The following is a 15,942-nucleotide window of genomic DNA, read 5'->3' on the forward strand; positions in this document are numbered from 1 at the left end:
ATACTTAAGACTCAGCACTGGGAAGGAGGAGACAAAATGGGGAACAAACTGAGGCTCAAACTTGCTATGAAAAACAAAATCTGCTTGTTTATTATTATTTCAGAAAGCACACATAGCAATTTATTGGAGGAAAAGAAAAAATTCAAAATAAGTGTGCATACAAATTCATCTGAAAAGAATCAGTTTCACTTCTCAAGTAATGTCTATGTGAGCTTTAAAAATTGTGCATTTCTTCTCTGTCCGTGATTGGAGCTATGGATAAAGATACGTGGAAACACGTCTCAAGTTCCTCAGAAATCTGTCCTCCAAATATGTGCAGTGGGCGTGGCCTTTTCTTCTTCCAGTTGTGTGTTCTTGGATCAGGCCACAGTCTCTTTTCTCTGAGTCCGTCTCTGATGACAAGTAAGGATACTTGTGAAAGAAGATTTGCCCTTAGTTCTTGACTTTTTCTTTAATTTTTTCTGATTCTTGAGTGAGATTCCCAGCTCTTCCATGATGGCATTGAAAGAGAGACACTAGAGAGCACAAAATAAGAGAATATCAGTGTCCTGGGACCCGAGACCAACCTGAATTGACTTGTTTTCCTTGCCTACTGTTTGATGAACATGTTACTGTTTTAAGGCAGGTCCATAACAAATGGCCAACTCCCATCACCACCTCCTCCACCCACTGGCCACTTGTATTTTATACTTAAGGAAACTGAGGCAGTAAGTTAGCTCAGTAGACTATACGTTATTGACAAACACACCAGTACAGAATTTCCCAGTTCAGAAAACCAAACCAAACCAAACCAAACCAAACCAAACCCAACAAAACTCAAGGCTCTCAAAATAGACAACTTACCTTTGCCGAGACAGCAAAATAGAGTTAAATTAAGGCATTTCCCCCACTGAGATGATCCAAACATTGATAGGGTTATCAAGGCATACGACACTTCAGTAATGCTATAGAAAATGAACAAACCTTCTCTACACCAAGGCTTTCTTTTTTGCTCCCATGAAACCTTACTTTGTTCCTAAAATAAAATCTAAGTCTTGATGACTTTCCTTTCTGATAAAAAAAAAGAAAAAACACAATTTTAAATTGTATATTTTCTCCAAAAAAAATAAAAAATAAAAATAAAACCAGAGATTCTGGCAGCAGCAATGACGCAGCTGGGTTTGAAATGGAAAATAATGGTGTTACATAAAGGAAGATGGAGGAGTGGTGGAACGATGTTAAACATACGTGGAAAAATATATAGATACATATCTCCATTACAATACGCTATGCGTATCTGCATGCATGCTATATAAACAGCCAATACACAGTGATTTGTGGTCATTTCTTCTACCCAAGATAAGCTCTTTGGACACATTTCTGCCTACAGAGATCTACAGCTTTACTGTTTGATGAGGTTACTCTGAAAATGTTCTCCAGTGAGATAAGACTGCCCAGAAGGGCAAAAACGGCAGGATCCACTTATATGAAGTATCTGAAATTGTCCAACTTGCAGAAACACAAAATAAAATGGCCGCAGCATGGCCACAGGCTGGGGCTGGGAAACGGGACATTGCTATTCACTGGATGTAGAGCGTCTCTTCAGAGAATGAGTCATTTCCAAAGATCTGCTGTAAAGCCTTTGCTTACACTGGGGTAATACTGTATTGTGTAGTTCAGCTTTGCTTACTGGGTATAGTCCCCAAGTTTTGTGCTATTGTCTTAAAAATCACAATTCTAGAATGATGTAAAACTTTTCGAACAGATGATGTGTGTGCAGGTGTTGCACCTGTGTGATTAGCTCTAGCACAGACATGGCTGATGCATACAGCCAGGTGTTTCCTGCCTCACAGGAAGACATTGACCTCGTAGGTTTGAAAAAAGTCTAAGTGTTGGTGTTTCAACTTGTACTTTAAGAAAATGTAGTCTGAAACGTTCTTGATGTATCAAGATAAAGAGAAGTTGCAGTTTCTACTTTATTTAAACGTCCAACATACAAAGTTAGGCTATAGATACAAACCTTTTGAAAAGTCTTGTGATTAATGAGAGACTTTCATCTTTGAAGCCTGTATTCATAGGATTTGATTTTCACTTTCATTTACTATAGCACTAAAACCAGAAAACACAGGCGACACTTGCTAGTTCCTTGTCAGTTTAGGTATGCAGTGGCCACAGAAGTTCCCTGTGCCTCGTACTTCAAAAAGACTGCCACGGTTACATCACAAATGAAATATAGTCATTTGTAGCTGTATAATATGTCAACTTTATGTACTTCAGCAAGGTCAGAGGAATGCCTATAGCATCATTTTGATAGATTGTGTTAAGGTTTTGATTTTAAATTTAAAGACAAGGTTTGTTTGTTTGTTTGTTTTGCCACTGGACATTTCTGATTTCAGGATGATCATTTAAATGGAGAGACAAGATGAAAGAAAGTAAGAGTGTCAAGATTTTATAAATACTATTACATACAAACCTTGTTCCTCCCATTAGGTAGATGGGCAGAAATTATTATTGGGAATACTAAGAGAAAACAAAAAGGAAATACTATATAACTCCATTGATATAGACTGACAACCTCAACTTATTTCAGTGGAAATCAAATATGTTTATATGTATGTATATATATATGTATGTATATATATATTTAAATCATTATAAGAGTTTTGTGAACTTTTTCCCCATAAAAACATCTTAAAAAATTATAGTCTTGGTTTTGTTTTAATTTGTATGCATTTAAATTTAACTATTCATACCATTTTGAATTCAAACAGCAAAATTGAACAAAAATGTAGCTTCTCACAGTGAGGAAGGTGATGGTTGTATGCTCCCTCTTGTATTTTGGGTAGAGAGATGATATTCGATTTTTATCTATTTTCAATTTCAATTTATCTAATTTTCAATTTCAATCATAACCTTCACTTGTGAATTTCTTTAAAAGAGCATCGTCTTCCAAAGTTTAGACTGCCTTAAAATACAGCAATCTTGCTTTTTTGATCAACAGAACTTATTCACTGATTTTAGTATGAGAACGGGGAAACCTCATTTTACAGGTGATCTGGTCTCTTTGTCTTTGGTAGCAAACTTTAGACTCTGATTTTGTCTCCGACTGTCAAAAAAGAAAATGGCAAGGTATTGTGGCTGACCTTTCTGCTTCCAAATGTTTGATGCGGCCACAAGGAAAAATGACCTTTAAGGTCCCTGTCGGCTTGAGCTCAGTAAATGATAGGATTCCTCATTCTCCAGAAATGAACCAGTGAAAGTCATTGCTCCGCCCAGAGGGCATGGGAGGGTGGTGTGGGAGGGGCTCACATCCGTTAGATTTTCAGCCTTTGCATAATCTCAGAATCCACACTAAATTCTATTGTCTCTGTATTTATTTACTTATTTAGACACTGGACATTTCTGATGTCAGGGTGATCATTTAAACGGAGGGCTAGGATGTATCTAGATAAATAGTAGCTGTGACTTCTACTTGATTCAAAAATTCAATACACAGATTTGGGTTTGGAATCTTTAGGAGATCCTTCCTATTCATTGGGCCATGGACACATTGATTTCTTTTTTAATCGATGGTTTAAATTTCTAGATGCTACCTTTGACAGAAGGTATTAAGCATTCAGGCCACTGCTTTTCTTCAGTGGCAGTGTGATTGCAAGCAGAGAATCCTAGCAGTTATTTGTCCTCCCCTGCTTTTTGGAGTGGAGATGCTGCTGCACTTCTGGCTGTAGGCTTGTTTATTGCTGGGGTGGTGATGCTCACATTTCTAGCATATCTCTACATGGTAATGAATTACAGTTCAGAATTGGCCATTAGCTTCAGGATGCTGGTGTTGAAACTTAGTAGCTTACTTACACTGGGATGATATTTTCTTTTTAAACTCAATTTCCTGGTTGAGAAAATAGTGTTATAGCAGAACCTTTTTTCCTAGAGCTATCAAGAAAACTCAGTGAGCAGGTGAGAGAGAGAGAGAGAGAGAGAGAGAGAGAGAGAGAGAGAGAGAGAGAGAATGTAATGCCAGCCGCATTGTAAATAGGTTTATTATAATACCATTGTATCACTTCAGTGAAGGTATTTCAACTATGGCAATCACTGACTATTTCTTGTTTCAGAGAGAAGGAGACAAGGAGAACGTGGATGCTTCTTTGAGTCAAGCTGTTGTCTGCCCTTCTGTGCAACAATTCCTTTTAGTTGTTTAGAGCATGTTTTAGTTAAGCTAGGTCCCGTGCAAGTTTAAACCAGAAAATTTCAATATCCATGATCACTATCCTTTTCTGGTTCATAACATTTCTCAGTGCTTACGTGTGAAAACTGTGTGGAAGGAAGAATTAGTGCTCAGACATTGCACAGGAGTGAGTGCTGAGCACGGTCGATTGCCATGTAGGACCACACTATGACAGGTTTCAATGATGGGAAGACTGTAGGAAAATCCACTTGTAAATGAACGTATTGTGTGTGATGTTCTTTATGGTGTTCAAAGACAAAGTGAGGTGTGTGTGTGTGTGTGTGTGTGTGTGTGTGTGTGTGTGTGTAAACCTTCTTTTTAAGAGGAAAGGGAACTGAGGAGCACACTATTCTAGTTGAGACCCAAATAGAGCGTTCATCTTGAGCTGCTGCTCTCCTGCTTTGTAAAGGGAGAACGGCATGCTTGGGGATTTTGCTTTCCCGAGCGCATTTCACTTCCTTGCTTAGCCAGATGTGAGCATGTCTCCCACGAGCCCTTTCCTGCCTTCTAGTTTCTCCTTCTTTCCCTTTTTAGTTGCTGACTTCATGGTGCCTTCTTTAGCTTAGCCCCAGATGTTCGATTTCATGACGCTAGTGTGAGTCTGTACAATCTCTCCTTATACCTTTAATTGTCTTACTGTGGATGTTGTCTGGAAGGGATGGGAGTTAGTGCTCTGACTGTACCTCATTGTAGAGCATGAAGCTCTAGGTTCAATACCCAGTACTATATGCCATAAATCATTAAAAAAAAAAACAAAACCAATCATGTTCTTTGGCTTCTCAAGTAAACTATATCAGAAAAATCTAAAACAAAAAATGTTCCAGAAGAGATTTTCTCCTCAAAGTGTCAAGAAAAGTTCTGTATTAGAATGTAATGTGAATTTACAGTATTTTAGGACCTAGGTTTTCTCTGATAGACTTTATACTGGCTATTAGTTGGCACAGATTGTTAATGTCAGCTTGACTTTTTGTAATCTTAGCATCTACACATTTACATATTTTGTTTCATTTGTGCATTTAGAAAAATATTTAGGAAAACTATTTTAATGCTGGTAATTTCTCCCCAACAGCTTTTTAAAGGAGCAGAGGCCAAGAATATAAGAAGCCTAGCCAGTAACATAGTAACTCTTTATGCTGAGATAGATTTTCCCATTAATTCAAATACATAATGTGCTCTGTGACATTGATATTGTTGGTAAATTTTCATGTTGAACATGATAAGAAAGATGTTAGTGATGTCATTTTAGAAATTTAAAATCATCCACTCTATTTGTAGGCTTTTAAAAGCAAACTATGATTTCAATTTTTTTTTTGGTAATACCATTTTCATTAAAATTTGAGATATAAGAGAAATGGATTTCCAAGAAATGAGGGAATTATTGTTCACAGTAGTAGCTTTGTCATGTTGTGGTCACGTCACTGCCTTGCTCCATAGAGTCTAAGTCTCAATGTGTTTTCTTTTAAAGTAAGAAATTCTGAACATTCACAATCTTAGCATTGGTTTTTATCTTGCAGACTGTTGGTTAGCAGACCTAGAATGCTCAATATTGTGTGGGCTTAAAGACAGAGAAACCTATAAAAGAACCAGATCAGAACAATATACATGTCCTACCATAAGGTGTTCAGAGGAATGTCACCTGCTTATACCGAGGCTTTATTTTGTCACAGGACTACTGATCTGAGATTGAGAAAGAAGTTGACCCCCTTCCCCCGAAACATAGTAAAAGAAGGCATATGAAGGCCATTCTTGTAGTAGTTATGCGTGAACTGTCTTATGTAAGGTTCTTGTGTTCCATAACAATTTGGGTACCATTTACCTTGACATTATTATTTTTCTGAGTTCATGCAGAACCTGTGGGTTACCTTTCAATTGCCTGTCCGTGTATCAAAAGGCTGAATGTTGATCATATTCTTAGTTTCCAGAACAGTGATAATATATTAAGTGTACCTGAGAGCTAGTGGGGGAATTGACTCTCATCTACACTGAAAATCCTGGCATGGAGGAGACATAGGCCCTGAGAAGCCATTTCACAGCTTGACTATCAGTTTTTACCTTCTCTCTGAACCTAGATATCTTCTTTGTCCAGACCATTTCTCTGTACCTTTGATGCTGCTTTAAACTGGCCCCTTATAGGTAATTAATGTAAAGCTCTGGTCTTTTCTTCTGGCATGTACACGTAACCCGCTTGTTCTTCCTGTTCCTATAACATCACATGTCACAACCTCTGGGTCCTCTCTTTTCTCCTTTTTTACACTCTCTCCCTTCTCCAGGACCTGGAACAAGGATCATTGCCTTCTCAGATCCTATACTGAAGGTTCCCATCTTCAAGAATTCATTCCTGAAACATTTTCAGGTTTTCTGTTCAGGCTATCAAACTGTAAACATGAACCTGCAGTGCACACAGGACTTCCCAACAATCTGAGAAGCACAGTGATCTTTTTGGTTTATCTTTATTTAAAGGTTGACATGAAAAATATATTTTTTCTATCATGATAAATTGTGGGACAGCATTCTGAATTCAAATAAAATTTGAATATATATAATTTTATTTATTTACATTTCAAATGTTATCCCTCTTCCTGGTTTCCCCATGTTATCCCTCTTCCTGGTTTCCCCTCCGCAATGCTCCTATCTCTCTCTCTCTCTCTTTTTTTTTTTTTTTTGGTTTTTCGAGACAGGGTTTCTCTGTAGCCCTGGCTGTCCTGGAACTCACTCTGTAGACCAGGCTGGCCTCGAACTCAGAAATCCACCTGCCTCTGCCTCCCAAGTGCTGGGATTAAAGGCGTGTGCCACCACCGCCCGGCTGCAATGCTCCTATCTCATCCTCCTCACTCCTGCTTCTATGAGGGAGCTCCCCCCCCCTACTTCTGCCTCCCTGCCCTAGCATTCCCCTATGCTGGAGCATTGAGCTTCCAAAGGACCAAGGGTCTCTCCTCCCACTGATGCCAGATAAGGCTATCCTCTGCTACATGCAGCTGGAGCCATGGGTCCCTCCATGTGTACTCTTTGGTTGGTGGTTTAGTCCCTGGGAGCTCTGGGGGGTGGTCTGGTTGGTTGATTTTGTTGTTTTTCCTATGGGGTTGAAGTTGTAAGGAAATTGCTCATATTAGTTACCCCGCCAGGGCTATGAACCCCTACAAATTAGGTAAATGAGCGTAAGCAAATTCTCTCTGCCTTAACACTACAGGTGTTCTTAGGAGTCTTTGAGACATGAAGTTAGCACTGAGGCAATTCAGCATTCTGATATTAATTCATGTATTTTTTTTTTACTCATATTTCTGAATTTCAACCATTTCCTTCCACTTTTAAAGTTGTAATGTGAACTTTTGTAAGAACTGTCCTGGAGATAGGAATGATAGACCTCCAGAGAGAGGATTTGAATCTTTACATTCTTAAATACACTTTGTGCAACTGTGAGAAGCTCCGCCAGGTTTTGAACCTATTGTTATAATAGCCATGTGTTTATAAGAGGGGGAGACCCAAACAAATGATTTGAATTGCATGTTTGATCTTAGAGGGGCTTTAATGATGCAGCACACATTCTTTGCAGAACAAAGAATGGTTCATGAAGGTAAAGTTGTAGATCTGCCTCAAGGAGCACAGTTCAGCCATGGGACAAGGGAAGCTGGTCCTAGGTTTGGGGAGTAATTGGGAAGCAGCCCCTTAACTTTCTGTCCTCACTGTGCTTGAGTCAAATGTTCATGGCCTCTGAAGGACACCTTAGGGCACACGGAACTGTTCTTGCTCCCGAAAGGAAACAAAAGCCACTGATGAGCAGAGAAGGATGCTCAGTGAGCTACTTCAGCCCTGTAACTGGAAGCAAAGACATGTTCTGCAGAGGGGATGGGCTTTGTGCAGACTTTGCAAAAGGTCAGCAAGTCTCCTTGCAGAGACGTACACTTGCACCCTAGCATAAGACACTCATAGTAACTTTCTTGTCTATGGAGTCACCGTCAGATGGCAGGATAGCTCATTTCTCACCGTTTTTGTTTCTCTCTGGTTTCAAGCACAGGCTGACATGATCTTACAGGGAGCCTCTCATGATGAAGGCCTGTTCTATTTATTATTATTATTATTTTTATATTTGTTTTATTTTTTTTATTATTGTTTTTATCAAAGATTTTCATAAATGAGGGAGGATCATAAAAATAAATTTCTAAAAGCTATTTTTCTTCCTGCATGGAAATGGCTAGCTCTAAGCTCTACCATTGACCCAGAAGTAGGATTTTAATTGCTTCTAATGCTTGTTCATGGTGTCTTAAATTCAGAAGCACCAACTTGTATCCACTGTGGTAGACGTGCATTTTCTTGAGCTATAAATTAACATGTTAAAAGTGTTTTTCTGTATTTAAAAATATTATTGTATTAAATAAAATCCCATAACTCAGCTTGGTGGTTCTCTATTCACTATCAGAGCTTGTCAGATCAAGAAAATGCACTTTTGGTTGGAAATGTTTTCTTTTGGTTAATAGAGCAGCTAACTCTCTGTTTACTGCCTCAACTCTTTCCTCCAGCTTTTCTTTCTGAAGGCTGTCTGGAATTAGGAGAGGTGTCTAAAGGGCTTGGGAGCCACTATCATCTGACTACTTCCTGGCTCTTTGGCTTTCACTGGTATGACATCATGGACATTGCTATAGCTTGGCTAAGCCACCTGAGCTACATGTGGTTCTAATATTCTCTTAATGTGCTATGTGTCTTTTGATCCAACCTCTATCAATCTGCTATCATTCTGCAAACCCTCCAACAGGCCTTTTTTTTTTTTTTTCTTTCCTGAAGGAGGGTATGAGTTTTTGGATATTGTCTCTGTTGTGACTTTGGGAAAGTCTTTGAAGCTCTCCATAGGCTCACTGGCTATGTACTGGCATTCTGCCATCCTAGAGACAGTCAGATGGAAGATTTCTCTCCAAATCTTACCACTTCCTACACTCTCCTTTGTGAAGCCAATAAAGGTATTTCTTTTCACCATTCCCTTGGGCCTCTTCTGAGATTTCCATTTTTCTGCCCTGTCTTGAGTTGGGAGTAGACTCTGGAATGGCCTTTAGAAATTCAAGTAGAATCTAAGCATGTGTAGTTTTCCCTCTGTGTTGTCTTATTTTCCAAAGGTGAAAAATTGGGGAAGGGGAACAAGATAAGATAGGAAAACAATACTGTCTACATCCTTCCAAGATCTAAATTTGAATTGCTGCTACTTATAAACTACTTCAATTAGGACAATTGATTTATTCAATGAATCATCTGAATCCTGAAGCTTAAAGTCATGCATCCCCAAGAACCCTGCTGGGTTACAAGTTTGACACATTGGTTACAAGTTTGTCACATTGGTACTCAAATGCTGAAAGGTTGACTCTTCTCTAGCTTGGTAAAGCAAATATGGGGAGGGCAAGGTGATGGAAAACAAATGCATGCTATCCCTTTCATCTCTGTTTCCCAGCATTCTTAGACAGGCTCTGCTTTCAGACTTGGGTCCTACCACACACTGTGTCCTGTTTGTTTCTCCTTTACCAGTTTGTATGTAATCGATTCTATGCTTCCAAGAACTATCTATGTGCATGCCTCTTTGTTGCTGTCTATCTGTCTGTCTGTCTGTCCGTCTATCTCCCTCTCTTTCTCTCTCTGTGTGTTTGATTTAATATATAGGTTCACCAAAGTTGAGAAGGATCCACTTCTGCCGTATCATTGGAACAATTTGCATATGTTTGATTGTGTGGGCATCTCCTCCCTCACTCTTGATGCTCTGTTGTCTGATTGGATCCTTTGTCCACAGAAGGCCTTTCCCTGAAGTGTACTGGCAGGGCAATGTAATCCTGCTTATCATCTTAAAAATGTAATCTGTTCAATAGACACAGAGTCATCTTAGAATACATACACAATAGGATTTCCATTCTACTTTTGTTATGTTATTTTCTTTCCATTTTCTTAGTATATTTAAATATCATTTTGTTGAGATGGCAACCACAAATTCTATTTCCATCTGCCTAATGTTGAGGGAACTGGCTGAGAGAAGCAAATTCATTTGGTCAGAGTCACATGGCCATTGAACAGCAGTATGGGGAACTGAACTATTTTAGTTCTCAAGACTACTTTAATTCTATTGGGTCACATAGGCTATTTAGACTTGGGTTTATGAGATGACATTATTTGTATATGGAAGAAGGGATGTGTAGATGAATATTGAATGTCCCCTCATTTCTGTGATAATAGTGTTTGGGTGTCTACGAAAAGGCAATCTTCTGACCAATACAAAACCAACAGGCTCCTGCATCATCTGTTAAATAAGTTGATCAGACCAAAGAGGAAACACTGGAGCTGTAGACATGTGTAAGTACATGGAAAGGGACCAGACTTTGGCAGACTCCATGTGGACAGTATTATGGTTGTAAACCACTCTGAGACCAGATCAGTGAAGCTTTCTTTTCAGAAGCTGATTATTTTATATTAGACTATTTTAAATTTGAAAATGTCATTCAGTTGGAAAATTGGGAAGAAAGGCAGTTGCGGCTAAGTTTATTAAACTGTCTTAATTGTTGTGGAAACTACAGTAACTTGACTCAATCCCCCAGCTTTCCATTAGTAGTTTTGCTGCATATACATTGAGAGGACCATGGCCATTGTTAGGTAGTCTAGGCATCAGTTGGATTCAGCCTAACATCAATGAAGTTCAAGTTTGGCAAGGAGTGAAACCATGCATCTCTGCAGGGCTGGCTTGCTGTTCCCAGCATGCTCTAACACTTGTAAATAGAAATTCTTTGAAAGTTTAAGAGAGAACCTTCTTGCCCATATGTGCCAATTTCTATGGAAGTAATTTTGAAAGCCAAAATGATTTTAATTCCTGTGCATCTGGACATAACAATCCACAGATGGGTGAAGCTTAGTGAGATAGTTCCTACAGGTGAGCTACAATGTTGGCAGCAAGCAGGGGCCCTCTACTCTCTGCAAAAGATTAATTTATGATGCCCTTTGCAGCAACTAGGTGTACAGAAAGCAGCACAGGAAAAATGCATTCTTTCCTTTTGCTTTTCTGTGTTCAGGCTTACTAGTAAACAGACCTTGTAGTATAAACACCACATGCTTGGAAATTAATTGAAATTCACTGTGGTATTGCATTATGGCTCATAAACAATATAACATAATGCTTGTCAAAAACAGTGAGGACTTTTGAGAATGATTTTTTGAATAAGTTTATAATCATATAAATTCAGCCAATTTTCATATTATGTATGTAGTTTTGCTGAAAAAAGTCAAAATTCAATTTGTAATTTTAGTCTAAAACAGCAAAGTACAATATGAAGCTTTATTATTTTTCTTCTTTGAATTAGGTGACTGACAGACTTATGAAGAAACAAATTAATATAATGTTATTATTATTGATGCCTTTATTCAATCTTTTAATACCTTTCCGCCTCTCTGCTTGACTTTAAAAGCAGTATTTTAAAAATACAACTCACAACCTGTTCCTGTGTTATAAAAGTCAATGCTTACCATCTAATGTAACAAAACTGCTATGTACAAGGTAGTTTTTTTTTTTTAAAATAAAAGTCCATGTTTGCCAAGTGCTTTAAAGTAAAGCAACTCTACTCAGGATTGTTGTGAGACAAATTTATATAAAAAAACTATCAAACAATCCTTAGCATTCAAGATACTTCAAGATTCATGTGTATGACCTGATTTTGAATTAATACATTCAAAGTAACTTTAATAGAGAATAATGCATACAATGGATTTTAAATATTCATTTTTAGGCTTGATGAAACACGCCAATTCCTGGCTGTGTCCACCAAGTGAACATATGGAGCTTGAGGGTAAGAACTGCAAGTCACTCTTCCAGATGATTGTGATTTACACTAAATTCTCTGAACTAATGATGCCAATATGGTCTGATGGCTTTTGTTCTAAATTTCACTTGAAATGCAATGGACCCTGCAGAGGTCAATGTGGTCTCAGCAGTTATTGCCATGGCAACAAAAAGTGGTTGTTAGAAGTTTGGCAAAAAGAAGAGGAGAAGTAGAAAAAAAAGACCCAAGGCAGCAACAAACTACTTGGTCATTTTGACTAAGGATAGATCTATGTTTTACCAATAAATGCTGAGATTATCAATATCATGAAGTTTCTATCTTAAGGATACACATTTTTTTTGGAGTTGCCACATAAATGGTCCATTGTATATTGGATACTAAATATGTCTGTCTGTCTGTCTGTCTGTTTATCCATCTATTCATCTATCATCCATCTATTTATCTATCCATCTGTCATCCATTATGTAGAATTAGTAACCCTGTCTTTGGTTTGAGTCAATTCACACAACACAATCCAATTTAATATTTAAACTGCTGCTTAGATTATTGAATCATAACTTTTCTTGACTATTAGAATCAACTGAATGTCTCAAATGATTACAATTGCCTTAACCTAACGTCACACTCGAGTTTACTGTCAGGAGAGACTGCCCAAAGCTACTCCTGTAAATCCTCATATCTTCCTGACGCAGGCCCTTCCCTTGAGTGTAGTGACTTTGCCATTCATTTTTAACACGTGCTCAGGGAAAATTGAACAGTATTTGAATCTTTATATACATAATCTCATTTTCTAAATCTGGGTTGGTTTTAAGATGCTGGTCATTTTCTGACTGCTCCTGTAACCAGAGAGAAATATTTAATTTTCCTATAGGATGTCATATTTGTTGATCAGTATTTATTATAAAGACTAAAGTACTTTTATGTTCTATGCCATGATGTGATTTCATTTAGTTCTCATGGAAGATGTAGACAGTATCATATGGGAACACAGGTCTTGCCATTATAGAAATGACACTAAGGACATGAGGAAAATTCTCCATCCATGACACCATAGAAAATATATTAAACTACCACATGGTAAGGGAATGTTTGGTTCCCTCTGAGTTTTTAACCATGAAAAGTTTACTAAGTGTTTGCCAGTGGCACCTATTTTGAAAAATACCTTTTTAAAGCAACCTTGTGTCCTAGAAAGTGACCTCCTAGTGTTAGATGTTAGAAAACTGAAACTGGAAAATATTTAGCATTGGAAACGCAGTGATTCTACACAATGATGCCACATGTGGCTGTGCTTGAACCAGAGTTTGGATAATTTATAAAATTCTCTTCTAACTGTATTGTCATGACTCAAGATTCTGGACTCTAATATCTATTATTTTTTTATAATAAAGCTGAATTAAAATCACCAAAAGGATCAAATGTGATGTATGTATAAACATTTTGAAAACTATAAAATACCATGTAAATGTCAGAAATAGATAGCATACAGTCTAAAACAAATCCAAAATGCCATTTATTTATTTATTTATTTATTTATTTATTTATTTATTTATCTAACTTTTTTTTTTGAGACAAGTGTCTTTTAGCCTGGTTTTCCCTTAAACTCAATATGTAGTTGATCCTGATTTTCTAATTCTTCTGCCTTTACCTCTTGAGTGTTGGGATTATAGTCTTTTGTCACCATAGATGGTTTTATGCATAACTGGGACTGTGAAGCACCACCTAAAGTCCAAGTGAGCTAGGTGAGCATCCCCCAAATGAGCTACAGCCCAAGCCCTCCTAATGTTAACTTTGGAAAGAAATTGCTTCTTTACTCATCTCTGAATCAAACTTAAGAATGGTCTATGCAGGAATGTGAATTTTGCTAGTTATTGCCAGTTTGAGTTTTCTGTATCATCAGTCACTCAGAACATTTTATAGCCACTTTGGTGTATTAAATAGATTTTGGGAAATAAACTTAAGCACCTTGTGGATTCTGGCTGCTGTATCAATAAGTCATGAAACTAAGACTAGTGCAGCCTTTATCCTGATTCTATTGATCCTGAAAATGTGAATTCTGATTAGAGACACTCAGGAGCCTTTCCCCACTTCAATAACAGTAAATAAATAGTAATATGATTTTTAGGTATTTTCATAAGAGCTAGTTTATTTAAAGAACAAGGCTGAGAAGCAATCAGTGTAGGAGTCAAATGTTCCAATCATGCTTTACTGAGGAAATATAAAGTTGATTGGAAGGAGCTGTGACTAAGATCCTAGAACCCATTTAAAGCTAAGCAAGAAGGTCATGCAGCATGATTGTTCAGATGCCAAAACCCTCCTTCTCTGGAATGTGTTCTAGGGGAATCACTTGATAAGTCAAGAGGAAATCTGACAGAGAGCAAAGACCAACCGATCCCATATTGAAAGGAGAGGAAAGCCAGCTCAATTCCCCTACTCTATGCCAAGGGGAAATGAACTCAGTGCCAACAGCAGACACTCTCTGTCACAGCAGATCAAGCATGCCATTGGCTTTCTGTGTCGCCAAGCTGAGTTGGTGTGGGGACTATACACTTTGAATGCAGGTAGAAAATAAATCTGCAGAGACCTGTGACTGATGCGTATGGAAATCGTCTCTGGTATTTATTTTCTCCACCTTGCCAGTCTCTATGGCACGCTTAGAATGCATTAATAATGGTGGTGGGTCCAGGGAACTGAGTGTGAACTTGGCAAGGCTCAGAAAAGATGGCTTCAAGAAGAACTCCTTTCTCTTAGGCGAGTGGGAAGAAAGTGCAGTAACGTTTGTGTGGGAAGATGCTCATCAGTGCACAGGGTGGGTGCTGGTGAGCAGCAAACAGAAGATGTCGTGAGTTAGTTCAGAGTTTAGGACTCTGCTTGGCTCTTCCAGGAAATAGCACACGGCTTGAAACTAATCAGGTTCTCAGCGGCTCTACACCTACACGCGACTGCTATCTGCTCTTTGAAAACCTGATGTTGCCGAGTTTCTGTCTAGAAATCATTTTTGACTGTGCCTCACATCCTGAGAGAGGCTCAGGTTAGGTCATCCCCCTTTGAATTCAAGTTCAACCATTATTCTTTCAGTGATGGTTTCTGAATCTTTAAGAGCCAAGACACCTTTGAGGTTTTGGGTAAATAATGCATTTATAATCTTGGGACCAATTTAGTTAAAAATTAACAATGCTATAGAGTTACCAGGGCATACTCATTGAAAAGACATGGCTATAGAAATTTTGAAATAGGTAGGTCTAAAAAAACCACATGAGACAGGGAGAGGGAAAAAAGAGGGGGAAAGTTCACAAAGATAAAAAGAAGTACACCAAACTAGCATTTTCCCTTGCATTGCCCTGTTACGTGTCTCAATTTTTGCTTATGAAGAAAATGTCATTTATTTTAATGCATAAAGAAAGCACAAAATAACAGTTTTGGACAGAACATTTTTCTATATATACATTCATCCAGGACTCTGCATTACCCTTATAAAATCCTGCATCAGTATATAGTGCACGTATGTTCTGGCCATCTGACCTTAGAGCCTGGAGTAGTGTCTGTACATTTTGCTAATATAAGGAAAAGGGCAGGCTGGATACTTCAGTTTAATAGACACAGGCACAAACAACACTCATTACAAATAATTATACTGGAAACAACTTTAAAAACCTTCAATTATACAGTGTGGACTGAGTACTGTGTCCGAATCCCCTTTCCCTCTCGTAATAATTTGCCACACTCTACATCTGTAGATAAAGTAGTCCCGGAAGTGGAGTTGGTCGGATGGGTTTGTTTACATTGCAGTCCATAAAAGAAACAAAAAGCCTTGCATGCAAAAGAAATGGAAAAAAATAAAGAAAGTGAATAAATAAAAAGCAAGAATGAATGTTTAAATGAAAAATTAAATCAAATGAAGCCAGCAGTTATGAAGCAGCACATTAAAAGCATAATATATACAAGCTTTTA

The 15,942-nt window shown here is 37.9% G+C and overlaps 1 protein-coding gene across 1 annotated transcript in view; it reads right to left on the minus strand.

Annotated features, from left to right (window-relative positions):
* Positions 1-216: 216 nt before the first annotated feature.
* Positions 217-15,942, minus strand: part of Grik1 (glutamate ionotropic receptor kainate type subunit 1) — a 366,793-nt gene continuing 351,067 nt past the window's right edge. Inside the window, 2 exon segments of the mRNA XM_076943118.1 lie at positions 217-515; positions 964-1,050. Coding sequence (XP_076799233.1) covers positions 360-515; positions 964-1,050 — 243 coding nt within the window. The 3' untranslated portion in view covers positions 217-359.

Source organism: Arvicanthis niloticus, chromosome 12 (genome assembly GCF_011762505.2).
Source record: "Arvicanthis niloticus isolate mArvNil1 chromosome 12, mArvNil1.pat.X, whole genome shotgun sequence".
Classification (NCBI taxonomy): Eukaryota; Metazoa; Chordata; class Mammalia; order Rodentia; family Muridae; genus Arvicanthis; species Arvicanthis niloticus.